At 37.2% G+C, this 26617-nt stretch overlaps 1 protein-coding gene across 2 annotated transcripts in view; it reads right to left on the bottom strand.

The window, feature by feature from the left end:
- Positions 1-8015: 8015 nt before the first annotated feature.
- C6 (complement C6) overlaps positions 8016-26617 on the bottom strand; it is a 79673-nt gene continuing 61071 nt past the window's right edge. The window contains exons 15-18 of one of the 2 annotated variants that reach the window (XM_043976189.1): positions 25876-26064; positions 20270-20357; positions 16793-17034; positions 8016-8351 (exon numbers count right to left, since the gene is read on the bottom strand). In XM_043976189.1, the coding sequence (XP_043832124.1) occupies positions 8170-8351; positions 16793-17034; positions 20270-20357; positions 25876-26064 (701 nt within the window). In that variant the 3' untranslated portion in view covers positions 8016-8169. Of the gene's footprint in view, positions 8352-16792; positions 17035-18465; positions 18816-20269; positions 20358-25875; positions 26065-26617 lie in introns of those variants that run through there. The other variant, XM_043976190.1, reaches the window with a different exon arrangement.

Raw genomic sequence — 26617 nt, 5'->3', positions numbered from 1 at the left:
ATGAACCTTTGGATAAATTTCAATAAAAATTAGTAGAAATTAAAAAAAAAAACCATACCTTAATCTCAATATTTCAGACCAAGTGGTACATCCCTTTGTCTTGGTTCATACCATTATTCTTCATTTTACCAATAATAAGTCACTCTAAGAAGCAAAGAATGGTTATGGCTTCTCTATTATAGAAGCTTTCTTTTATAGGTTCATATTAAGCTATGGAATTGATATATAGATTGCCCAAATTAGCCCCAGTGAAGAGAGAGGAAAACCCTGCTGGAGTTGAACTCAAAAGACCTAGATCTGAGTCCAACTTCTGCCATTAACTATCTCTTGACTTTGTTCAAATCAATCAACTTTTTTGATCCTTAATTTTTTTATTTATCACTTTCTCTGTCTACTATTTGCTGTGAAGATCAAATAAGAAAATGTGTATAGAATTTGTAAGTGTAAATTTCTACTTAATTGAAAGTGTTATTAGTCTTGTATTCCTATATATATATATATATATATATATATTTTGGTGTAACAGTTCTATCTTATATGTGTGACAATTAAAAAGCTTTGGGAAACATAGTTTCTGGGCAATTTAATCATTTTATTAATAAGGCCATCATGTTATTAGTAAAAGGACTGTCATTTTGTCCTTTCTCTTAGACCAAAGACATCATGGTGGTGGGCTCACAGTTCATATACCCTTCAAAGAGGAAGCATCCCTGAGAAGTGGCAATCAACTCTGATTGGACAACACAATGGAAGGTGAACTACATTAAAATAAGGTACTGAGAGTGACATTTGATAACAGCAAATGGTTATGTATACCTATTTTATATACCTATATAGCCAGGGTCATGTAAAAATTTCTTGGGTGAAAAAGGGTCGCTAGTGAAAAAAATTTAAGAAGCCTTGATTTAAGACACTGAACTCTTAAAATCAGGACTTTGGAAGAAGGGGAGAGCTGTGAATCTCTCCAAAATATTTGTTATTAATAATAATTTCTCTCATGTGTCTAGAGTCTCTATTCAGCTTCCTTTGTGTCTAGTACCTTTCATATCACTACATCTTCACAGTCCTCCGCACATGAATATCTTTTCTTTCATTCATTCATTCATTCATTCATTCATTCATTCATTCATTCATTCATTCATTCATTCATTCTGTCCTTCATGGCACCTAGAAGGGTACTATATCTACCATGGGTCCTTAATAAGTACTTCTTGATTGATGAAGGAGATGAAGGAGAGGCAGTGGGGTACAGGGAAGGGTCACATGGCAACCTAGGGGCATCAAAAGACCTCAGTTCAAAACCCTCATCTCTCAATTGCTATCTGTCTGGTGTTGGGAAAATCAATTTAACCTCTCTGAGCAATTTCCTTCATTTGTAAAATTAGAAGGATGGATAATATGAGCTTTAAAGTCCCTTTTAGCTCTATAACTTTGAGCCTGTGATGGAAAAGTAAGTGTGGTCTTACAAAAGCATCAAGTGATAAGTCATTAGCTTCAGTTCCAGGCTCCTAAAGTACAATGTCAAAAGAGGATTCTCAAACTTTGCTAGATAAACGATTCCTCTGGGAGTAGTCTTTCTTTTTCTTGATTTGCTATTGTCTACTAAAATAAAAAAGTTCTTTCAGTGGTCCTAAGACCTGGGACTTTAGGCTCTTGGATTGTTAGTCTGACAGCTTCATAAAGGTTTACTTTCTAATAACACAGTTCATGTCCTGATCATATTTCAAGTTCTCTAGGGGTCCACCATACATTTGTGTACTTCCTCATCACTAACAAGTATGTGGAGCTTTACAGAATGCAGTATTGACAGGTAGTTGCTTTAAAATTCCATGCAACTAGGGGGCAGCTAGGTGGCTCAGTGGATAAAGCACTGGCCCTGGATTCAGGAGGACCTGAATTCAAATCCGACCTCAGACACTTGACACTTACTAGCTGTGTGACCCTGGGCAAGTCACTTAACCCTCATTGCCCTGTAAACAAACAAACAAATAAAAAGAAATAAAAAAAATTCCATGCAACTGATTTGGTAATCAAGAAACAGTGAGAACATCCACTTAACTTTGAAAATTTTTTATTAATAATGAAATTTTTCCCTTTATTATACTAAATTATTTAAGTACCCTAGAAGCCCCATGGAGGAATGCTTTTTTGGATATGCATTTATTTACATGTCATTGTTAGCTTTAAAATATATTGTTAAAATTTTCTCCTAACTTCTTTTACTGGATTTAAAAACATGAATTTGGAATGAGTTCAAATGGTAAATGTGATCACTATCTTCTTCCAGCCTTAAATAATCTACTCATTTCCATAGTCTGCATATGTTTATATACATCTATCTATCTATCTATCTATCTATCTATCTATCTATCTATCTATCTATCTATCTATCTATCTATCTATCTATCTATCCACCACAAATAGATTTATTTTGCTTTGCTCCCTTGTGGAGCATATACAAACATTTCTAAAGATGTGGGAATTTCCAGTTTCTGTTTCCTGGTGTTGTCAATGGAGTGTCATTTCCATGTTCTTGGAAATAGTCATTGAAAAATGATGCAACTGAAGAAAATTTTGCAGGAGAATCTAAGAAGGGGAAAAAGAACTCTTTTCCTCAGTAAAACCCACCAGGATTTGTCTAATTGAAAAATTAAAAACCATCTGGGTAGAAAACATACTCTAGAAGGAAGTTGATCCTGATCCTTGGTGATGCCCCAGATGGGCATGGATTTTCCAAAAGCATGTATGTCCAATACACTTGACATACTTCTTGTAACCCTAATAAAGTTAGAACCACATGTGAAAATGTATATCCCAATCCAGAATTCAGAGGTAGTCTAGCTTAGAGGTTATAATGAAATTTTATCTGAGAGATTAATATTTTCCACATGACAGTGTTTCATAATTTTAGCTAGAGATATACAAGCGTCACCATTGTCTTGCATGGTCTAAGAAAATAACTGTGGCAGTGATGATTTCATTTATTATTATTCTTATTATTATTCTGCATTATTAAAATAGAGGGGCTAGGACTGGGAGATACACAGCAGTGTGACCAATGACATTATTCAGGGCTTCATCAGCTTGAGTCACTGGACAGTTCATATTAGTTGAAATCTAGATTTTGAGCTCGAATCTGGATACTTCAACCTGGATGAACCAGGACAAGCCAGGATGCTTGACTATCCCACTCCTAGGCTATTTTGTTTACAAGAGAACCTGAGTTCTTGAGCCATTTTATTTCAACCACAAGAACAGAATGGAATATGAGCATTATTCTTTAAGGGCCAGTAGACTGTTCTCTAGGTTCTGTGTGTTGGCCACTCCCTTCTTCAAATAATTGTCATATGATTTATGGCACTCAGCCTGTGCAGCTGGAACTTGTCAAGAAGACAAATAGGGTATAAATAATAGGTACTGGGTTTATGTTCACATGACAGGTGGGATAAACCTCCCATTGGGTCCAAAGTGTAATTCTTCTTTGACTTGACACATATTCTATTCCCAAGACAACTAAGGTCACATCAGGCTGAGCTGATATTTTGGAATCTAGTGAGTCAATATTTGGGATATTTTTGTGCCTCATTATAACTTGCAATACTATGATTAAGATAATTAGTAAAGCCAATGGTTAGTAGGACTATGGGTTTGTTAGTCAAACCCAAAAGGGTTAGAGGGACCCCAAACTCTAGAATAAGAATAATAGCTGCATGTATGTGTGTTAGAGTATATATATACAGAATATATAGTATATCACCCATCACATATTGTTGTTGTTTGTCCTTTGTTCTTGAAGCAGACCAAGACATCAGGGTGATATCATGACTTTGACTAAATTGGATTAAAGTTAGGGAACATTGTGTAAGGTCACCAACCTCACTTTTCCTTCAGAGCCATTTGGGTCCAGTGGCAAGATATGTTATCAGGATGACTGGAGAAGGGAAGGCAATTAGGGTTAAGTAATTTCCCCAGGGCCACATAGCTAGTAAGTGTCTGAGGTAAGGTTTGAACTCAGGTCCTCCCAATTTCGGGGCCAGTGCTCTATCCACTGTACCACCCAGCTGCCCCATCATTTCCCAATGGGCCATTCTCCTCTAAATTTCATCTTATTCTCTGGAATGACATCTTTCAATGAGATCACACCAAACCATACCTCCTCAGTAGCCTCTGCTTCTGGGCTCCTCCCTCCTTCTGATTAGAAAGGGTAAAGGGTGCTCAGTGTAGAGCTCCTCCCAGATCCTCAGTTTAAGGAGGGTACCCAAGGCAGCCATCTCTTTATTTCCCAACTGGCTATACTCCTATGGACTTCACTGTCCCCTTGTAACTGAGGTACCTGCCTTCCCTTCTTTTCTACTTCTTATATATTTTCTTTCCCTATAAGATTGTGAGCATCTTGAGGGGCAGGACTTTCTTTTACCATCCTTTGTATCTCCAACACTTAGAACAGTGCCTGGCACATAGTAGAAACTTAATAAATATTTATTTACTGACTGATGTTGCTGTGAAGAATGCATCACAGGCAAATTGATCATGCATGGAATATCATTTTCTTGAGGGCAGGGATTGTTTTGAAGTCAATCTTTATATCTTCAAGGCCTAGCATTAGGCCTGACGCATTATAGGTGTAGAAAATACACAATATACAAACAAATGAATAAATATTTGCTAAATTGAAACCCCCATTTTGCAGATGAAGAAACTAAGACTCAGAGTGACCTATCCAAGGTAACACAGTTAATATGTATCAGCTATGGGATTTGAACTGAAATTTTCTATGTATGTCTAATATATACTATTCAGTATACCACATTACCTTTTGAAAAAATTCAAAATAGAACAAAGGAATGTGTTGGGGGTAGAATATTAAGGAAATGGAGGCAGTTGGTGGGTATAGCTGGGTTCAGGCCCAGAAGATCTGGGTTCAATTCCCTTCTCTGCCACTTAACATCTACATGACCCTGAGCAAATCGCATAACTACTCTGTGACTCAGTTTCTTTATCTGGAACAATAAGGGTGTTAGATTGTAAGCCCTTTGAGGGCAGGGGCTGTCTTTTGCTTCTTTTTGTATCCCCAGAAATTGGCACAGTGGCTAGCCCATAGGACTTAGCATATAGTACTTAATAAATGTTTCTTAAGTTGAATTGGCTTCTAGAGTCCCTTTCAGTTCAGTATGTATGATCTTATGATCTAATGAAATGGGTATATGTTAGACTTTGAGGGCTTCTATGAAAGGAGGAAAAGGAAAAGTGAATTTCATTCTGGTCTAGCCCAAACAAGCTCTACTTATGCTAAAACCTCAGTGTGACAGTGATGTGACTGAATTATAGGAATCTTGTGCCCCTCCCTGATCTCCAGGCTATCCTTGAGAGAATAAAAAGTTATTCTTAGAACTGCATAAGGAAGGAGTTTCCTCTTTACAACATTATTGTTAGAGAAAGTTTTACTTGGGCTAGAGGTTGATTAGGAACTTAAGCAGCAGATGAAACTGCTCAATTCCAGGGTTTTTATGTATCTTAGAAGATACTGCAACCAAACAGCTTTACTTGGCTGATTTAAGATGAATTTAATCTCTAGACCAGTCATTGGAGATAGATTTAACACTTCCAGTCTCAAGCTTCTTTATAATGTTTCCTCTATCACCAGTATCCAAAAGTAACTGTACCAAGTTTTCACACTAATTTAAAATCATAAGAATGAACATTTCAGCTAAGTGAAGGGTATAGTGATTTTCCTGCTTTAAAAATGAATAGATTTGTATATTTGAAAAATCTTTAAAGCAAGTATAAACTGGCAAGAAGGCCTAACAAATTACTATTAACAAAAATTTGGTAGAACTTTACAAATAAATTGATTCAAAGCAAACCCAGCTTTCCTATCAATGCTTGAATTCATTTAAGAAAATGACATATTTGGCTACTATATCACATGGTGATTCTAGTCTTCTATTCCTCCTTCATTCATCCAACCCTGTTAAAGGGCTAAAATTCTAGCTAGACTGTCAAAAATCTAATGAGTGGTCACCAGTAAAAGCTTTAGCAAGAGTTAGACTTTTAAGCATTTATTAAGGAGAATAAGAATTTGGTAAAGAGAGAGAGAAAGGTCTACATTCATCTATCTATTAAAGGGAGAGTAAATTTCTCACTCCCTTCTCTACCAGCATCCTCAGGAAAGAGAGACAGAGCGCCTGCCTCCCCCCTCCTCCTCCCACCAGCAAATGTCACTTCCCGACGCCAAAGAAAAGACGCATGGTCTTGCCCTCAAAGACCTTCCTTTCATGGCGGAGCTTTTCTACAGTAAGTCTCCAGCAGGTGGCATCATTCTAATCATTACAACCCCTAAACCTATCCTCTTCTGTATGAAGAAATACCTAAGGTTTCCCTAAAATTGAGTAACTGCTGAAAGAGAGAAGGAGGATGGTTAGTTTTGGTAGGACGGACTGATCAAGGTGACTTCCATGCCAAGATCCCTGAGAACCTGTAATTGCCGTGAAAAAAGCTTGAGTTAAGGATATAAGTGGTCTTTGAAATCAACCAGTAGATCAGGTTATCCTAGTAGGGGACATTGAGCTAAAGTAATCACCTTCAAAATATGACATCTCCACTTCCCTGAATAAGTGATTTATTTGCATGATCCAAACAAGTGGGACAGCTTGGTGGTATAGTAGATAGAACACCAGGCCAGGAGAAAGAAAAACCTGAGTTCAAATCCAGCCTTAGATACTTATTAGCCATGTGACCCCTGGGCAAGTCACAACTCTGTTTGCCTCAATTTTCTCATCTGTAAAATGAGCTGGAGAAGAAAATGACAAACCACTTAGTCTCTTTGCCACAAAACCCCAAACAGAGTCACAAAAAGTTGGACATGATTGAACAACAAAAACAGTAAAGGAAGACTATTTACTCTGAAAATCTCTTTCCCAAAGGGAAAAATAGGGTCACATTTCTCAGAAATTTAATGTGAATCACTTTGAGTTCTCATGTTCTCTCACTACAAAAATCATAATTTTGCTTAATAGCTCCACAATAAATATCACTTAAGAAAAGAACACCTCTGGGGGCATCTAGATGGCGTAGTGGTTAAAGCGCTGGCCCTGGATTCAGGAGTACCTGAGTTCAAATCCAGCCTCAGACACTTAACACTTACTAGCTGTGTGACTCTGGGCAAGTCACTTAACCCCCATTGCCCCGCAAAAAAAAAAAAGAGAACACCTCTTTTTTTAAATAAAAACTTTTTTACATTTCTTTCAATGATCATTGTTTTCCAACAATCATTTCCCATGCAGTTTATCCACAGTTGAACAAAGAAATATAGTTAGACAAAATAAACCAATACATTGGTCGTGTCTGACAATGTGCCATATTTTGCTCTTATCTCACAAATGAGAGAAAGATGATATCTTTTTACTCTTGTGAACCTTTCTCTTCCTTAATAATGAACTCTTTCCTTATCCATAGATCTTAGGTAATTTCTTCTATACTCCTCTAATTTATTTAGTGTCACCTTTTATGTCTAAATTTTGTATCCATTTGAAATTTATATTGGTATATGGTGTGAGATGTTGGTCTATACCTAGTTTCTGCCGAACTATCTTCCAGTTTTCCCAACATTTTTTGTCAAATAGTGAGGTTTTGCCCTAATAGCTGACATCTGTGGGTTTATCAAACACTAGATTGCTGTGTTCATTAGCTTCTATGACTGGGTTTCTTATCTATTTCACTAGTAAACCTCTTTATTTTCTTTTTTTCTCAACCTCTTTATTTTCTCCTCATAACCAAAATGTTTTGATAATTACAGTTTTATAGCATAGTTTAAGATATGGTACTGCTAGGATCATTTCCTTCTCATTTTTTTCATTGATCCCCTTTATATTCTTGATCTTTTGTTCCTCTAAATGAATTAATTTTTTTCTAGTTGTATAATTTTTTAATACTTTGATATGGCACTGAATAAGTACATTAATTTAGGTAGCATCATTTTTATTATATTGGTTCAGTCTACCCATCAGCAATTAGTATTTTTCCAGTGATTTAGATCTGCTTTTATTTGTGTAAAAAGTACAAAACAACATGGTGGGGGAGTGAATTTAGATCCATCCACCCAATGAACTCCACACAAACAGGTCTTCTAAGTATTCTTGTCTATAGCAAGCTGTTTTCTGCCTCAGGTCATCAGGCAATACACTGTCCATGATGCACTATTTCCACCTTCTTTTGGGCACAATTCAATGCTCCCAGGACACAGCTATTCATTGTTTTCTTAGTCTGTGAAGAGCCTATTCTGATGCAATATTCTTGTTTTCCATTCTTGGGGCACTGGTAGGGCATCAGACAGACACATGTATATGTGGAGGCTGAAAAAGGAGAGGGTATGGATGTTATTTGCGGCAGACCTTAAGAAACTATTTCATCTAATTCTTTTCCAGATTACCTAGCTCCTCAATATGACTATTATTCAATTTAATTAAATGAACACTATAAGGGCAGCTAGGTGGCACAGTGGATAAAGCAATGGCCCTGGATTCAGGAGGACCTGAGTTCAAGGCCAGCCTCAGATACTTGACACTTACCAGCTGTGTGATCCTGGGCAAGTCACTTAACTCCAATTGCCCCACCAAAAAACCCCACAAACAAAAAACAAACAAACAAACAAACAAACACTATAAAGTAACTACTGTATTCACTTATTATTCTAAGCTAGAGTAACTAGAGAGATGCAAAATTTAGATAAGAAAAAGTTTCTGTCCTCATGGAAGTTACAGTCAACCAGGAGCAGTTAAGTTAGTGGAATTAATTTAGATAATGTGTCCCCAATTGGTTGACCTTCAGCTATAAGTTCATCTCAAATTCTACTTAACTCCTTTAACCCTTCACATACAGATAAGCATAAATACAAAATAACTACATTAGAAAGGTATAACATGGGACAACTAGATGGCGCAGTGGTTAAAGCACTGGCCCTGGATTCAGGAGTACCTGAGTTCAAATCTGGCCTCAGACATTTGACACTTACTAGCTGTGTGACCCTGGGCAAGTCACTTAACCCCCATTGCCTGCAAAAACAAACCAAAACAAAACAAAAAACCAAGAAAGGTATAACGATATATAATAATGACCCTCTCAGTCAGGGATTCTTAAGCTTTTCTGTGTCATGGACCCTCCTGGCAGTTTGGTGAACCCTATGGATGTCAAATACATAAAACAAAATACATAGGATTACAAAGGAAACCATTTCTATTGAAACATAGTTATTGAGCTATATCTAGGGGAATGTTCAAGGTGGAAGAGCAGCCCTGAAAAAGGGCTCAGCAAGCCTTCACACCAGAGGTGGCAGTCCTGAACACTCTATACACTCAAGTATAAGTAAAAGGGCCTGATTCTGTCCAGATTTCCAAGCCAATGTACTGAGGAATGCTATTTAGAACATAAAGAAAGAACACATGGGCACTGGAATATGGGTCATTTCCCACAGATTCTTACAGTAAATACACCTCAATGAAATCTGCAACATATTTTCCCCTTAACATTCTGTGGGATTGGGGCAGCTAGGTGGTGTAGTAGATAAATCACTGGCCCTGGATTCAGGAGGACCTGAGTTCAAATCTAGCCTCAGACACTTGACACTTACTAGCTGTGTGACCATGGGCAAGTCACTTAACCCTCATTGCCTCACAAAAAGAAATGACTTCAAACATTCTGTGGGATTGTTATCAGTTCACTCTAGAATAGACATGGAGGAAGATTTTCCCCTCCCTATTTTTGAGACCTTAACTTATGTTATAATAATGACAATGATAACAATAACAGCAAGTTAACATTTACGTATATTTTAAGTTTTACAAAGTGTTTTTCATATATGAACTTATTTGATCTTCGCAAGTATTTTCTGAGGTAGGTATTATTATTATTACCATTTTACAGATGGAAAAAAAACAGGCTGAGAAAGTAATGATGCTTGTCAGAAATTAACAAAATATGGTAGTATAGGGGTAGGGTGGGGAGAGTCACTGTATCTTCTCTTCCTTGACATGAATAATGTCATTTCAGAGGCAGAAAACTCATCATGGTCCCTAGTCCATCACTGGTATCAGGAGGAGTTTCTTGTATTTCAGGGAAGAGGCAGTTTTTCTAATCTGCTAGTTTGTTGTTGGTCTGGGAGTGACCAGCAAAGAGTGGACTTTTTCTCTGACCTTGCACAAGAAATAGGGTAAAAGAGGGGGAAAAAAAGAATTAGACATGCCTTGCTATTTGCATTTTTTAAAAGTTTTTTTTTCAGGCAATTGGGGTTAAGTGACTTGCCCAGGGTCACACAGCTAGTAAGTGTTGAGTGTCTGAGGTCAGATTTGAACTCAGGTCTTCCTGAATCCAGGGCTGGTGCTCTATCTACTGTGCCACCTAGCTGCCCCGCTATTTGCATTTTTAAAGGAGGCATATTCCAAAAATAATAATAGCTAGCATTTAGATTATATCTTGAGGTTCACAAAATACTTCTGACATATCATCTCATTAACTCTACAACCCTGTGTGTGGGTAGGGGCTATTAAACCTATAGCTGAGAGAGCTTCAGTGACTTGCCAAGGGTGACACAACTACGAATTGTGTGGAGTGTGATCTGAATTCAGCTCTTCCTGATTTTGGAATCAGTCCAACACTTTATACTACCTAGCTATCTCTAAAATAGCATTATTCTTGTTAAGAAAGGGAAGATACAGTGCTTCATACCTCTTCCCTCATCACACTTTGCTAATTTGCTCCTCTCTCAACCCCAGTTTTCTCATCTGCAAAATGAGGATATAAATAATACCTATTTTTATGGAGTTGTTGTGAGGATCAAATGGAGCACTACAAAGTGTTCCCAAAATCTCAGTGCAGCTTTAAATCCTAATAACTAAAAGATTTCAGCTTTGATAGCTTAAAAAATACATATTTAGGGGGCAGCTAGGTGGTGCAGAAGCACCAGCCCTGGATTCAGGAGGAACTTGACACTTACTAGCTGTGTGACACTGGGCAAGTCACTTAACCCTCATTACCCCACAAAAAACCAAACAAAACAAAAATGTATATGTAAAACATTTTGCAAGCCATACTATAGCATTGTAAAATGTTTAGTTATTGTTACTGTTGTTAATTACTATTATTACAACATAAGCAAATGCCTCCAAAATTAGCTTTATCTTTCTTCTAGAGTTATCTGAGAATAGTCACAAAAATGACCAGAAAGGGTATGTGGAATGTTTTGAATTAGAGGAGGATTTGGTTTCCTGCTTAATATCTTGATAAACAGCATTTGGTTGCATAAAGTAGGTGGTAAGAATACTAGATTCAGTCAGGAACTTCTCAGTTCTGCTATTTATTTATTAGCTGTGTGATCTTTAGTAAGACATTTCACCTTTATAGGTCTTGTTTTCCTCATCTAGAAAATAGAGGGGCTGAACTAGATGGCCTCTTAACTATTATCCAGCTTTGAATTCTAGGGATTATTAGCTAATAATATTATTAATAATAATAATAATAACTTTATATAATACTTTTTATGTACCAGACACCATGCTAAGTGTTTTACAATTATTATCTCACTTGATCCTTCCAACAGCCCTGCAAGGTGGGTGCTATTATTATCCCCATTTTACAGATGAGGAAACTGAGGCAGGCAGGTTAAGTGACTTACCCAGGGTCACATAGCTAGCAAGTGAGACCAATTTTGAACTGAAGTCTTTCTGAATCCAGGCCCAGCAGTATATTTACTGTACCACCTAGTTATCTCAATTAGAACAATTATAAGCTCAGATGCTTAACTGAAAATTCTTCCATTAATTTGCAGAATAAACACAGAGACAAGGGCTGCCAGCTGGAGTGTTGCTAGTCTAATACATCTGGATTTTTGTGTCTTTCCCTCTCAGTGTGGATCATGGTGTCTGGCCACATCTTTCCAGGTAGACTGCCTTGACATACTGTGGCAGCCAAGAAACATTTTACAAATTTACCGGAAAGCTCATTGCTTTCACCCTGGATCGGGGAATAAATAACGAAGTCACACAACGATGTTGACACTCTTCTCTCAGGGACTTCCTAGGAACACAAAGGGCTGTGGAAAAAGTGCTTAAATGTGGACTTAACATTTGTTTCCTTGGAAATTATGAAATGTGAATGGCAGGTGTAGTGAAGGGATGGCAGGTTGACACTGACTGAGTTTATGTAGTTCTTCCAGAGGGAACTCTTTTTATTTCTGCTCATTCAAAACAAAGTCCCCCTGTTTTGGGAGGCAGCAAAGAGAAGACTAGAGAGAGGGGCCCCTGAAAAAGGGACCATGTTTACAAAGTAGATGGTCATTTGATAGAATTAGTCAAGTTAGGTAAACAGGTATTATTTTTTAAGTACCAGTGATGTCCCCAGCACTGTTAGAGAAAAGAAACAAGACAGAAAGCATGGGCACTACCCGCAGGAAGCTTATTATGACGTAAGGTTCATAATTCATAGAAGTACTTTGCTTATGAAATAGTTTGAAGTATTATGCTATGGATAAAAACTTTATCGATAAAGCGTCCTAAGATTATAAATGGCAGAACAGAAGCCAATGTACATTGGTAGAAGGAATTTACTATTTGGAAGCTCCCAATATGAATTCACAGGTCTAGTTTAAAAATATAGCAACACTCCCCAACCCCACAAAATAATTGTTGGAAACTCAGTTTCATTTAGTTTTACTATGTGGACTTCTCTTCTGATTAGTAAGTTCCTGTCCAGAGCACCACTGCAGGAGGTGTCCAGGCTGTGTCTTCTTCACTCCTGGCTCTCTGTTACTCTGGATTTTTCTATTTCCTCACCAAGGGCCTTGCTCTACTTCCTGCCTGCTCCCTCTTCTATTAGCTCCATTTTAAATGTTGTCTTCTTCCACTAAAATGTAAGATCCTTGAGGTTTGGGACTTTTTTCCTTTTGTCTTTGCATCTTCAGAGCTAACTTCACATAGTACCTGGAACATAGTAAGTGCTTAATAAATATAATATCTATCTATCATCTGTCCATCTGTCCATCTGTCTATCTATCTAATTATCCATCTCTCTATCATCTCTCTCTCTATTAACTATCTTTTTATCTATTATCTATTTCTCTATCTCCATAATCTATTCTCTCTCTCTCTCTCTTTTTTTCTCTGTCCTCTCCTCACTCCCCCTTTCTCTGTCTCCATCTGTCTGTCTCTCCTTACCTTTAGTTTAATATTTGGGACCATGTAATAGCTGGTCCAAAACCACCCTTTCAAGTTAATTTCTCTCCTTTCTTTTATATTTTAGATGATTGCCAATAAGACTATCTTCTGTCTTCCAGGCAGCATGCCATGAATAGTCCTGACCTCCCAGATTTGTTTATGTGATTCTCACTCTGTCCCCTGCCTTTAAATGACCTCTTCCCCCCTCCACTGTCTCTTCAACTCCCATCTATCCTTCAAAATCCTGCTCAATTCCTCCCCTCCGTGTAGTTTTTAACTGCTCCAAAGCACAGGGGGATAGATACCTCCCTTCCCTGAACTTCTCTAATTTATTATCTGTGTCAACCATTTGATACTTTATTATTTTGTATGGTTAGTTAACTTTTAAATGTTGCATTGTAGATTTCCCCAAGTACATTGTTATCAACTTAAAGGAAATGAATTTATCTTAACCCTTTGTTATACTTTCACCCTCCTTGAACCCAGGCATTAAGCAAAGCATTTTGCACAAACTCAATGCTCATAAATATTTGTTGATTAATAGATTTTTATATCCTGAATTTAGAACTCTACTACACAGAAAAAAGTATATGTTGGATAATCTGGAGTTAAATAACTTTATGCTGACAAAAAAGTTAGTAAGACTGGAAACTACCACCTTTGGAATGCTATGCCCTTCCTTGGGTTGGGTAGATTCAAGAGGAGTGTGAGGAGATACACACACACACACACACACACACACACACACACACATGACCTTGGACAAATCATTCTACTTCTCAGAGAGTGGGGAATGAGGAAGGGGAGAATGCTGTTCTTTCAAAGGAGACCCTGTCACCATGGAGCTATATGCCTGCCACAAGTGCTATGATGATAACATCCATGGATGGCATGACTGTGGTTCATTCATACTTCTCACGTCCCCCCAGACAAAAATGGTTGGCCCAACTCTGTGCTTTGTACTTCCCCTTTTAGCAGGTCTACCTTTATTATTCTTTTTGTGGACATCTTTCTAACTAGGGCATAATCTCTGTGAGGATTCAAGTTCTATCTTTTTTTCATTTCTATTTCCCTCATATTACTGAACATGGTGATTTGGATTTGCAAATAATAGGTACTGGGTATGTGTTTATTGAATAAATATTGAACTAATAAATGCTTTTCATTCAATTGATTATGGCCAAATCATGCAGTGTACAGACAGTGTTTTATCTCTATAAAAATAAGTCCATGGTAGATAGGGGTAGGAGGGAATCAATATGATTACTTCTTAAAAGTAAATTTTCTGATTTTCCTGATTTCATTTTTGTGATTGAGGCAAGACTGCAGCAAAGTATGCAGTGTAATCAAGACCCTTAGTTAATCAAGAAAAGATTTAATTCAACTAATAATTAAGATCATTTAGCTTGTTGTAGTCAAAAGAAAAGCCACTGAGAAAAGAAGGGTTGTAGGGGTTATATTTTTTTAAATTATTTTTTTAAGCCAGAGATTATATTCACGGGGAGACATACATAGTGGTGCTGTTCTTTGCCTACCAAGGCACTACCAAGAAGCATGGTCTGTGATGAAAAACAATTAAACAAAATTTGCACCACCAAACTGTATTTTCAGAGTGGAAAAGCTTTGGATTTTCTATTTCTATCATGGATCAAAAAAGAGCATTGCAAAATGCTCAGACTAAAGTTCTTGGGAAAGCCCTCTAGCCTACTTTAATAGCCTCAGGGCATCCTGTTAATTTGGATAAACCCTGGATAGATCTATGGATTTTGGAGTCCTTCTTTGAAAAAATGTTGACTCTTGAAATCTGTGGAGATTTCAATACAGGTATCACAGAAGAAGTAATAACAAACCCAAACATTTTGATAGAATTTTATGGTGGGGAAAATTTTTCATTTAGACAGAACTAGAAAGAATAATTCATGGGAAAGAAAGCAAAAGAAAATTCTTTGCAATCAGAGAACTCCACAAAGACTTTTGTTCAATGATAAATGGGATGAGTAGGAATGGAAGATAACTCATTAAACATAGCCTCAAATGCCTGACCTGCCTAGAAGCTCACAGCATCAGATAACATTCATAACATAATATGTCATCCAACAACCTTTTCTTTCCATGTGTACTTTTCAAGATAACATTCCAAGATCATTCAGAATCCTTGAAGAAAAATAGCTGTGTTTAAATTGCAAAAGAATCTTGAATAATATTCAAAATAAAAGAATGGTAGAGTTGCAAGAGAACTCAGAGGTCACCCAGTCCAACTGTTACTGGATGCAGGAATCCCCTCTACATTATCCATGATAGGTAGTCATGCATTTGCAACAGGGAACTCTCTGCCTCCTGGGGCAGCTGATTTCATTCTGGATAGCTCTAATTGTTAGAAAGATTTCCTATACATCCTAGTAATTTCTTTCCCCCCATAATTGTTCCTTGGATAGATTCCATTAAAAATAACAATGTCTAGATAGGACTTGACAGATACATTGAGATTCCATTTTCAACCAACAAATGGTTTCATTCTGAGGAGGTAGATAATGCTCAAATTTGTCCCACTGTCTTATTCACTGTTTAGCCATGGATTGAATGTGGCTCATGGGTAACCAGCACCAGGTGTTGAGTTCTTGATTTGCTGCCATAAAGATTTGGCCTGTTGATGATGTCCATCTGTGTCTACCCTTTCGCCTTCAGTTCAATCACAGGACTGGTTAAGGGAGTTGAAGCTAGATTGTCTGCTCTAGCTACATCAGGCTTGATCTGGACTTTGGTATCAGCCCATTCCATTCTGTAGCCTCCAGCTGAGCTGAAAAATATATGCTTGGAGGAGAAAAGTAGGCCACAAAAGGCAAAAGGAAGAAATGGGAGGTAATTTAAGACATGAAACCTAATTTTTGTCACCACTGTAAAGTTTTTTGTTTTTGTTTTTTGCAGGGCAATGAGGGTTAAGTGACTTGCCCAGGGTCACACAGCTAGTTAAGTGTCAAGTGCCTGAGGCCAGATTTGAACTCAGGTACTCTTGAATCCAGGGCTGGTGTTTTATCCACTATGCCACCTAGCTGCCCCCATATACTACCTAGCTTCCCACCACCACTGTAAAGTTTTAAAGACATTTTTTGCACCTAGGTTTCAGTGATACATTTGAAAATATTGCATATGAATATATTTTTCATGACTTCACATGTATAATTGATATATCGCTTGCCTTTTCAAGGGGTAAAGGAGGAACAAGAGGGAGGCTGAGAATTTGGAATTCAAAATTTAAAAAATTAATGTCATTTTACATGTAATTGGGAAATATTTAACAAAATAAATAAAATATTTAATTTTTTTAAGAAAGAAAATATTCCATATGAGGAAAATCTATCTATATATTTGGATTTTGATGATACCCCTATAACCAACCTCTTTGTTGAAACAAAGTGGATATTTTCACAGTATGAATTAATTTAAGAACAGAGATACCTCACTATAAGGTTCTTCTTTAAGAACAACAGATGGGTGAATACAATAATAACAGTACAGAATGCATAGGTAAATGTTGGTAATAAGGGTACCAATATATAGGTAATAAAAACATTTAGTCAATGGAATCTCACCTGAACAGTTTTCCCAATCATAGCATGTGTCATAGCCACAAGGTTCCTTCTTTGTGCTATTGAATGAAAGCTTTATTCTTTCAATGGCCTGTTCTAACCGAGGTCCATCCTGGCAGGATCCAACAGATAAGAAATGTAGGTTCTGGGCATTCACACATTTCTCTGCCAAAAAATTACAGCTGGGTTTGGTAAAGTAATGGTTGGAGTCTGAATTGAATACACAGAGATCTTCTGAGTAATGACTGTAAAGAGAGAAAAAAATAACGTTAATCTGAAGAAGAGGACAAAGATAGACACAGCTGAATGATGATATCAACTTCTAATTGGTCCCTCTGCTGCTAGCATTTTCCCCACTCCAATCTATTGTACAAACTGCTGTCATATTAATCTTTATAAAATAGCATTTTAACCATGAAATGCCCATGCTTACAAGCTATCAGTGGCTTCCCATAGCCTGGACAATAAAGTCTGAATTCCTTAGTCTAACATTCAGAATATGACATTGACTCCAATTTTCTCTCTCTGCCTATACACATGCTATCCCTTCTGGACTACATAATATGTATCATACAGATATGATACTAATATCATACCCAGATCAAGTCCCACCTCCTCCATGAAGCCTTCACTGATGAGTCTAGTCTAAGATGATTACTTCTTCATAGGAACTTCTTCTTCTTCTTCTTCTTCTTCTTCTTCTTCTTTTTGCAGGGCAATGAGGGTTAAGTGACTTGCCCAGGGTCACACAGCTAGTAAGTGTTAAGTGTCTGAGGCCGTATTTGAACTCAGGTCCTCCTGAATCCAGGGCCAGTGCTTTATCCACTGTACTACCTAGCTGCCCCCATATGAACGTCTAAAGTACTTTTTGGCTATATTGCTCATTTGATATTTGATTATAGATTATAAACTGTTTAGTTATTTTATTTTTCCAGCATGACTATATGGGCTTTCTAATTGGATATTAGACACTTTATGTCTTAAATATCTCTTAATTAGATATTTATTGCTCATGGTTAGGTCACACTAATATAATAAAAATGATAGTGATGCCTAAATTTAGATTTAACACAGTAACAATGAAAATAACAAAAGTTTACTATATAGAATCAGGCAAAATAATACCAAAATTCATTTGAAGGCACAAAAGGTCAAGAATTAAAGGGAACTTGTATAAAAATAGGGAAAAGTGGAGTTTATCATGACCAAGTCTCAGACTATATTGTAAAACAGTAATCATCAAATTTCTTTGGTATTGGTTAAAAAATAGAAAAGTTGACTAATGGAAGAGGCTAGACAAGTAAGATCCTAAAGCAACAAAACAGTGGTATCGTGTTTGATAATAATCCAATATTACACACTACTGAGGTAAGATCTTCCTCTTGGATAAGAAGTTCTGAAAAAATTGGAAGATAATTTTGCAGAAAATAAGCTTAGATCACACATACCACGTTAAGTGCCAAATTGATATATAATCAAAATATAGAAGGTCCCATCATTAAAAAGTTTTAGAGAGAAATGGAAGTAAGTATTTTAGATAATTATGTGAAGGAGAAATAAAAGGAAGAGGGAAAGTAATAAAACAGACAAATTACAAAAAAAATTTAAGCTTACATGAATAAAATCAGTGTATCTAGAATAAGGAGAAGCTGTTGATTGGGAAAACAATTTTAGTAGTAAGATTTCTGGTAAATTTTTGATAGTTAAAGACCTTATCCAAGTAGATAAGAACAAGAGCTATTTCCCAATAGATAAGTGATTAATGTATATGAATAAGCATGATATATAATTTATTTCATTTAATCCTTATAAGAACCCTATAAGGTAAATACTGTTATCATCAAGGTACATGAAGAAAGTATAGTGAATTTGGTTATTGATGGGAAATAGGGCAAAGGCCCCCAGGCTCATACAGCTCTTGGTCCTAGATTGATTTTCATAGCAATTAGAGGCTTGATAATGTTGAAAGGAGTCTCCTTATGCCATCTTCATTTAATTTTCTTTGAAGTTTTCCTAAGTGGAGTCCCTGAAATAATTTGAAGAAGACTCAGGCTTGTGACCAAGATGTATGAAAGGAGTTAAAAGGAATTTTATATCATTCCTCTAATAAGAATTTTGAATGAGAGAACCTTTAAAGGTAGCAGAAGGAGACCAAAAGATCGACCTAAATGTTTAAGTCCTTCCCTCACTAGCTAAATGAATTCAGCTAGCTTGACTCTGAAATCTCAAGTGTTAAACATTGCCTGGGACTATGATGTACAAGAACTTATAGAACCCTTCTACAAAGAGGATGAGGTACCAGCAACTGAAGACCAGTAAAGATTAACAGAGAGCATCTCATTAGAAAATTCAGTAGGGAACAGTAAAGAGAAACTCAATGGACATGCCATCAATGAACAGTATGACAAAAAAGGGTACCAGAGGATCCTAGTTCAGCAGAGAAAGCAGCTCACTAGAAGACATCATCAGAAGGCAATAAAACTTTACGGGAAAGAAAGCAATGGCTCCATAGGTATTAGTGGCCCTGGTCACTTGATTACACTGGTGACATATATTTCCTTTGTATTCATAAATGTCATCTCCCAAATGGGTAGTATGGCAACCCATGGGAGAATATATTCCTGTGTATATCTATAATCTTTCTTATCACTTATCTTTCGATGCCCTTAAATGTCTTTTAAATGTCTTTTGCTTGGGGGTAATATGTCCTCTGACTGTTTGGTGAGAAGAAATACATTGTTAGGGACTCATGATCAGTGATCTTGAATGGATACTGACTCATATTGACAATGTACCTTGAAATTGATAATATTTTGTGGGGTACACAGGTGCCACATAGAGATCAGGAAACAGAGGCTGAAAAAGAGTATAGTCAGTAGGTATAGTGGATATAGCCATACACTTGTAGTAAGGAAGACCTGCTTCAAATGCTAGCTCCTATGCTTACTAGTTGTGTGCCATTGGTCAAGTCAATTAATCTCACTGGGCCTCATTTTCTTCAACTGTAAAATGAGGGCATTGGACTTGATGGCCTCTAAAGTGCATTCCAACTCTAATACTATGATCTTCTGGAATATGATCCCAATGACCTGCCCATGATCACACAGCTAGGAAGTATTAGAGATTTGAAGCCAGTTCTCTCCTGACTTTAAGGCTAGTCTTTTTCTACTATACCAGGCTCACTCTGATGTCATAGTATTCAAGTGGTAAGTATTGGATATGTCTTTAGACTGTGGTTAACAATAAAAGGCCTTATGCAAAATAAGAAAGTATAACTAAAATAACCCATGGAGGAAAGGAATTTAGACTAATGAGACCTCATAATCTCTAAAAACAAATATACTGTGATAGTCCTTCAGTTTAGAAAAGAGATCTTAGTTAATCTTATCTTTTAACTTGTGGCAACAAGTTTACTGTAGCATCAGTGTAGCATTGAATGGTCTTGTCAAATTTCAAAACACAGCCCAAGTAACATCTTACCTGCAGTCATCTTCTGGAGACATGCAAACACACTGGGATTCCACCAACTTCTTTCCTGATCCACAATCACTCATGTGGGTCAGAACACCTGGAACAAACAAATGAAAGACATCAAGACTCTGATCTATGCAGTTATCAACTGATTTCAAAGCACTACTTCTCCCTTAAAATTTTAAAGCAAGTTTATTTTAATTTTAAACATTCTTTTCTTTTTAAATTTGGAGTTTCAAATTCTTTTCCACCCTCCTACTCCTCCCCTATCCACTGAGAAGACAAGAAAAATGACATCATTATATATGTGAACATGCGCAACATTTCCACTTTAGCCATATAGCAAAAAAGAAAAAAAATAGCAAAAGTAAGAAAATTATACTTTAATTTTACTCAGAGTTCATCAGTTCTCTTTCTGGAGGTGGATAGCATTTTTTTCCATCATGAGTCTTCTGGAATTGTCTTTTATCATTGTATTGATCAGAGTAGCCAAGTCTTTGATAGTTAATTCTCAACACATCGCTATTACTGTGAATAGTGATCTCCTGGTTCTTTTCACTTTACTTTGCATTGGTTTGTATAGGTCTCACCATATTTTTTTTTTCTGAAACTACCCCCTAGTCATTTCTTATAGCACAATAGTATTCTATAACAATAATATGTCACAACTTTTTCAGCTCTTCCCAAACTGATTGTACCAATTTTCAATTATTTGCCACTACAAAAAAGATCTGCTATATTTGAGAAAGGCCTTTATCAGAGAAACTCTATACACACACACACACACACACACACACACACACACACACACGTATTTGATATTACTTCAATGTCCATGGTACCTTTTAGTAAAATATAGTTTCTCCAATTTTCTCTTCTAATTAGGTATATTTTTGCTTTTGATTTGTCTGAGATCATGATTGCTACTCCTGCCTGGCTTTTACTTAAGCTGAAGTATGGTAGATTCTGCTTCAGGCCATTTTTTTAACCTCTGTGTGTGCCTTTCTATTTCAGGTGTTTCTCTTGTATACAACATCTTGTTGGATTCTTGTTTTTAATCTATTTCACTATCTGTTTCTGTTTTATGGGTGAGCTCATCCCATTCACATTTACAGTTATGATTACTAACTATGTATTTCCTTCCATCTTATCTTCTTCTGTTTATCCTCTCCCTTTTCATCCTGTCCCAACCACTGTTCTCCCTTTTATCACCCTCCCATCTCTTATCCCCTTCCCCTCATATTTCCTTTTTGAGTAAGAAAGATTTTTATACCCAACTGAATGTTCATACATATTCTTCCCTCTTTGAATCAATTAATAAAGTGAGGTTCAAGCATTGCCTGCCACCCCATTTTCTCTCTACTATAAAAGCTCTTCCTTATGCACTTTTTTATGTGAGAAAACTTTCACATTCTACCTCTAACTATCCCCAGTGCATCCCTCTTTATCATGACTTCATTTTTTTTAGATCAGAAGACAAACCCATGCCCTCTGTCTATGTAGATTCCTAACTGCCCTAATAATAAAAAAAATTCTTAGGAGTTACATGTATCATCTTCCCAAATAGGAATGTAAACAGTTTAACTTTACTTCTTATTATCTCTCATGTTTATTTTTTTGTTCTTCTCTCGTCAAATTTTCTATTCAGCTCTGGTCTTTTCATCAGGAATGCTTGAATGTCCTCTATTTTATTAAATGCCTTTTTTTTCCCCTCTGAGGGATTATATTCACCTTTTCTGGGTAGGTTATTCTTGGTTATAATCATAGCTCTTTTGCCTTCCGAAATATGTTCCAATCCCTTTGCTTCTTTCATGTGGATGTTGTGGACTGTAGCTCTATGATACATGAATTGTTTCTTGCTGACTGCTTGAAATATTTTCTCTTTGACCTGAGAGCTCTGGAATTTGGCTATAATATTTCTGGGAGTTTTCATTTTGGGATCTTTTCAGCAGGCAATTGGTGAAGTTTTTCAATGTAAAATTTTCTCTGTTTCTCGGATTTCAGGGCAATTTTTCCTTGATAATTTCTTGACATATGATGCCTATGCTCTTTTTGTTTGTTTGGTTTTTTTCGTGAGGCAATTGGAGTTAAATGACTTGCCCAGGGTCATATAGCTAGTAAGTGTTAAGTGTCTGAGGCCGGATTTGAACTCAGGTACTCCTGACTCCAGGGCCGGTGCTCTATCTACTGCGCCACCTAGCTGCCCCTATGCTCTTTTTTTTAAAAAACCAAACCAAACCAAACCATGGCTTTCAAATAGTCCAATAATTCTTAAATTATCTTTCCTGGATCTATTTTCCAGGTCAATTATTTTTCCAATGATATATTTCATGTTATCTTCTATTCTTTCAACTTTGTTTTATGGTTTCTTGATGTCTCAGGGAATCATTAACTTCCACTTGCCCAGTTCTAATTTTTAAGGCATTATTTTCTTCATTAAGCATTTGTGCCTCTTTTTATATTCAGCCAATTCTGCTTTTTAAGGAGTTATTCTCTTCAGTGGATCTTAATGCCTTTTCATCATTATCATTTAAAAAATATTTTCCTCAGTATTTTTGGTGCTTCTTTTTACCAAGCAGTTAATTCTATTTTCACATTTTTTTTTTAGTGAGGCAGTTGGGGTTAAGTGACTTGCCCAGGGTCACACAGCTAGTTAAGTGTCTGAGGCCGGATTTGAACTCAGGTACTCCTGACTCCAGGGTCGGTGCTCTATCCACTGTGGCATCTAGCTGCCCCCATAATTTTCTTGCATCACTCTCATTTCTTTTCCCAATTTTTCCTTTACCACTTTTATCTTTGTTGTAGGAATTCCTGATTGGGTCCAATTAGCATTTTTCTTTGAGGTTTTGCTTGTAGATGTTTTTACATTTTCCTCTTCTTTTGAGTTTATGGCTTGTCTTCTCTGCTACTGTAGTATTTTTTATGGTTAAATGATTTTTTTTTTTTTGGTGAGACAATTGGGGTTAAGTGACTTGCCCAGGGTCACACAGCTAGTAAGTGTTAAGTGTCTGAGGCCAGATTTGAACTCAGGTCCTCCTGATTCCAGGGCTGCTGCTCTATCCACTGCCCCACCCAGCTGCCCTGGTTTGCTCATTTTTAAAGCTTATTTCTTGACTTTGAACTTTATGTTAAAGTTGGGCTCTGCTCACCTTGGAATGAGTAAGCACTGTCCCAAGCTTCAGGATTTTTTGTGTTCCTTTTTTTCTGAGCCAGTTCTGGGGATCTGCAAGTTTTTGGTGCTTCTAGGGAAGGTTGTATGATTCTGGGAGAAGTGTGGTCACTGGTCTCCTAGTCTGTGCTCTGGTCTTTATCCTCAAAGAACCCCTGCTACCCTGCAGCTATAAAAGCTAGTGCTTCTCTTGACCCTAGAAATATGATTAGGACCTCTGCTCCCTTGTGACTGACCAGAAGTGCTTTTCTCAGCCCTTGGACTATGACCCAGAACCACTTGTAGGCAACAGACTTGTCAATCAGCACGGGCTACACCAAATACTAGCAAGGGTTCCCTGTAATCTATTTCTGACTAGCCGTCTGACCCCACTTACCACCTCTTCTGGGCTGAGAGCTCCTGAAGCTGCTATTGCTGCTACAGCAGCCATTTCCAAAGCCCACCACTGGTGCTGCTTCTTCACTCAAGCATGGCCCCCCATTCTGGTATCATGGATCTCTCCTGCCAATTTCTCCTAAGTTGTCTTATCTTGGAAAAATGTCTCACCCTGACTTTTTGTTGGATTTGCCTTTTTAAAATTTGATTTGTGAAATTATTTTAAAGTTGTTTGGAGAGGAATATTGGGAGAGTTCAGTTGGGTTGCTGCCTCTACTCAGCCATTGTGGCTTTGCCCCCTGCTTCTGTCTTCTAGGATGACATGTTGTTGACGATAGCTCCAAAAATATCTACTACTATACATGGATAATGTGCTGATTTGTTTTTACTAGGATGTACTGCTCGTCTATGAGTCATTTCTAATGGTGGGGATAGATGGAGTCACTGGAAAAGGGTAAATGAGCTATATACAACTTGCACTTGGAGGTTACCTTTTGATTTCTGGATATGATGGCAATGATGAAAGGATTGCAAGGTAAATTCTATACTCATTTCTGCCATGGACAATAGGCTGAAATAATGTTATATCTAAGTGCCAAGCCTGGCCCTAGTGATTGAAGTTAAATTCTAGTACACAGCAGCAATTTAGTTCAATGCATGTGGAACTGGTCTGTCAGCATGCAATGATTGGGCTCAGAGTTTTGCTTGCCATGTTATTCTAGGCCCAGGATAGCAAAAAATGTACATGGCCCTTCCTCTCTAGAAGCAAAACACATAGTTATAGATCAGAGAAGAGAAGGAAGGGAAAGCAAAACAAAATCATGTGAAAAGAGAATATGTCACAGGGAGCTGTATTACAATAAAGTATGTTCAAAACTTCAGACCGAGCCAAAGAAGAAAATAAACATTAATGTTGGGTAGAGAGTTGAGTGTTTGTGACTAATGTGGCATCCTTTTAATGAAGGAATCTATCCCCTTAATAATTCAGTGGGTATGGTACAAACTTTAAGTTGATTTAGAAGTTGAACTGAGGGCACCGAGTGTTCCTTTCTGCTCTCATATATGAAATTCAATTAAAGCCAAGTGGTACAGTAGGCAAAACACTGACTTTGAAGCTGAAAGGCCTGTATGTGAATCTCACTTCTGCTTCTTATTCCCTGTAGGGCCTTGGGCAAGTTGATTTCACCTTTCTGGGCTTCAGTTTTACCATCTAGAAAATGAGAGCTAACCCTAATTTTTTCCAGCTCTCAGTCCATGATACTATGCTCTCTAGGATACCTTCTGGCTAAATCCTATGATCCAAGGGAAAACCAAAGAGACACCCTCTATGACCAAGATTTGATATCACCCACCCAACCAATGACCTCTCCTTTCCCAGTTTTTGTTGTTGTTGTTTAGTTGTTAAGTTTTGTCTGACTCTTCACTACTCTGCAGGCCATACTGTCCATAGGGTTTTCTTGGCAAAGATCCTGAACTAGGTTGTCATTTCCTTTTCCAATGGATTAGGCAAGCAGAGGTTAAGTGACTTGCCCAGGGTCACACAGCTAGTAAGTATCTGAAGCTGAATTTGAACTCAGTTCTTCCTGTCACCAGACCCAGCACTCCATCCACTAAACCACTAGCTGTCTCCTAGGCAAACAGAAGTTAAGTGATTTTCCCAAAGTTACATAGTAAGTATCTGAGTCCAGGTTTGAACTCAGGTTTTCCTGACTCTAGGCCCAGCACTCTGTCCACTGAGCCATCTAGCTGCTGCATACATAATTTATGCACACATATGTATGTCTATATATGCATATATTCACATACACAAAATACACACAATTTATATGTACACATAGATACTTTATGTACATATATATATGCATGTCTATATACATATAGACACACATTATGTAAATATACATAAAGTATTCACATACACATACCTAGCTTACATCATTATTAACACAGGCTGAAATATACATTGCCATTTGCAGTAAACACCATTCATGCATATTCCACAGAAGCACATTTAAGGAAAACACACTGGTGATGCTATGTCATTGATATGGCTCATAACTAGGGTACTAACCTTGTTTGCAAGTGAGGGAACTTGGAATAGCTGGCTCCCAGGATGCTTTGCCACATGTGTAAACTGTTGGTCCGGTAATGACAAAGCCATGGGGGCAGGTGAGTTTGATGGTGTCTCCAATGTTGTAAACACTTTGATATGGTGTGATTGAAAAGCCTTCCTGTACAAATGGCTTTAGGCACCCTACCCCTGCAGAGAGGAACAAATGAGATGAACATGTGATATGAACAGTCATATATTAATACCTATAAACAGATTTTGTGTGACTTCATTGAATTAGGATGTATTTCCTATCAGCTTGGTTACAAGGCATCCTAATGGATGATTTAGGATTTAATGGCTTTCATATGCATAGTATTACATAATTTACAAAGCAAGAGAGGTAACTGAGGGCACAGGATTTGGACTCAGAGGACTTGTGTTCAAGTTCTGGCTTTATGGCATATTTCTTGTGTGACCTTGGGTAAATCATTCAACCCCTCTGGGTTTAGGCTTCCAAACCTTTATGGAATGAGACTAGATGACAGGCACTGTCTTTTGTAGGTCTGAAACTCTATTATTTACAACTTTGAATTGTTAACATTATCTCCCTCATTCCTCACAACAACCTTGCAAGGTAAGCATTATTATTGCCATTTTACATATGAAGAAACTGAGGCCCATGGGGGGTGGAGAGGGATAAAGAGACTTGTCCAGGGTCATATAGGGACTGAATATAACAAGCTGGATTGGAATCCTAACT

The sequence above is a fragment of the Dromiciops gliroides genome, chromosome 1 (assembly GCF_019393635.1).
Source record: "Dromiciops gliroides isolate mDroGli1 chromosome 1, mDroGli1.pri, whole genome shotgun sequence".
Classification (NCBI taxonomy): Eukaryota; Metazoa; Chordata; class Mammalia; order Microbiotheria; family Microbiotheriidae; genus Dromiciops; species Dromiciops gliroides.
Note: the sequence above shows the minus strand (reverse complement) of the source record. Positions and strands in the feature narration are given on the sequence as shown.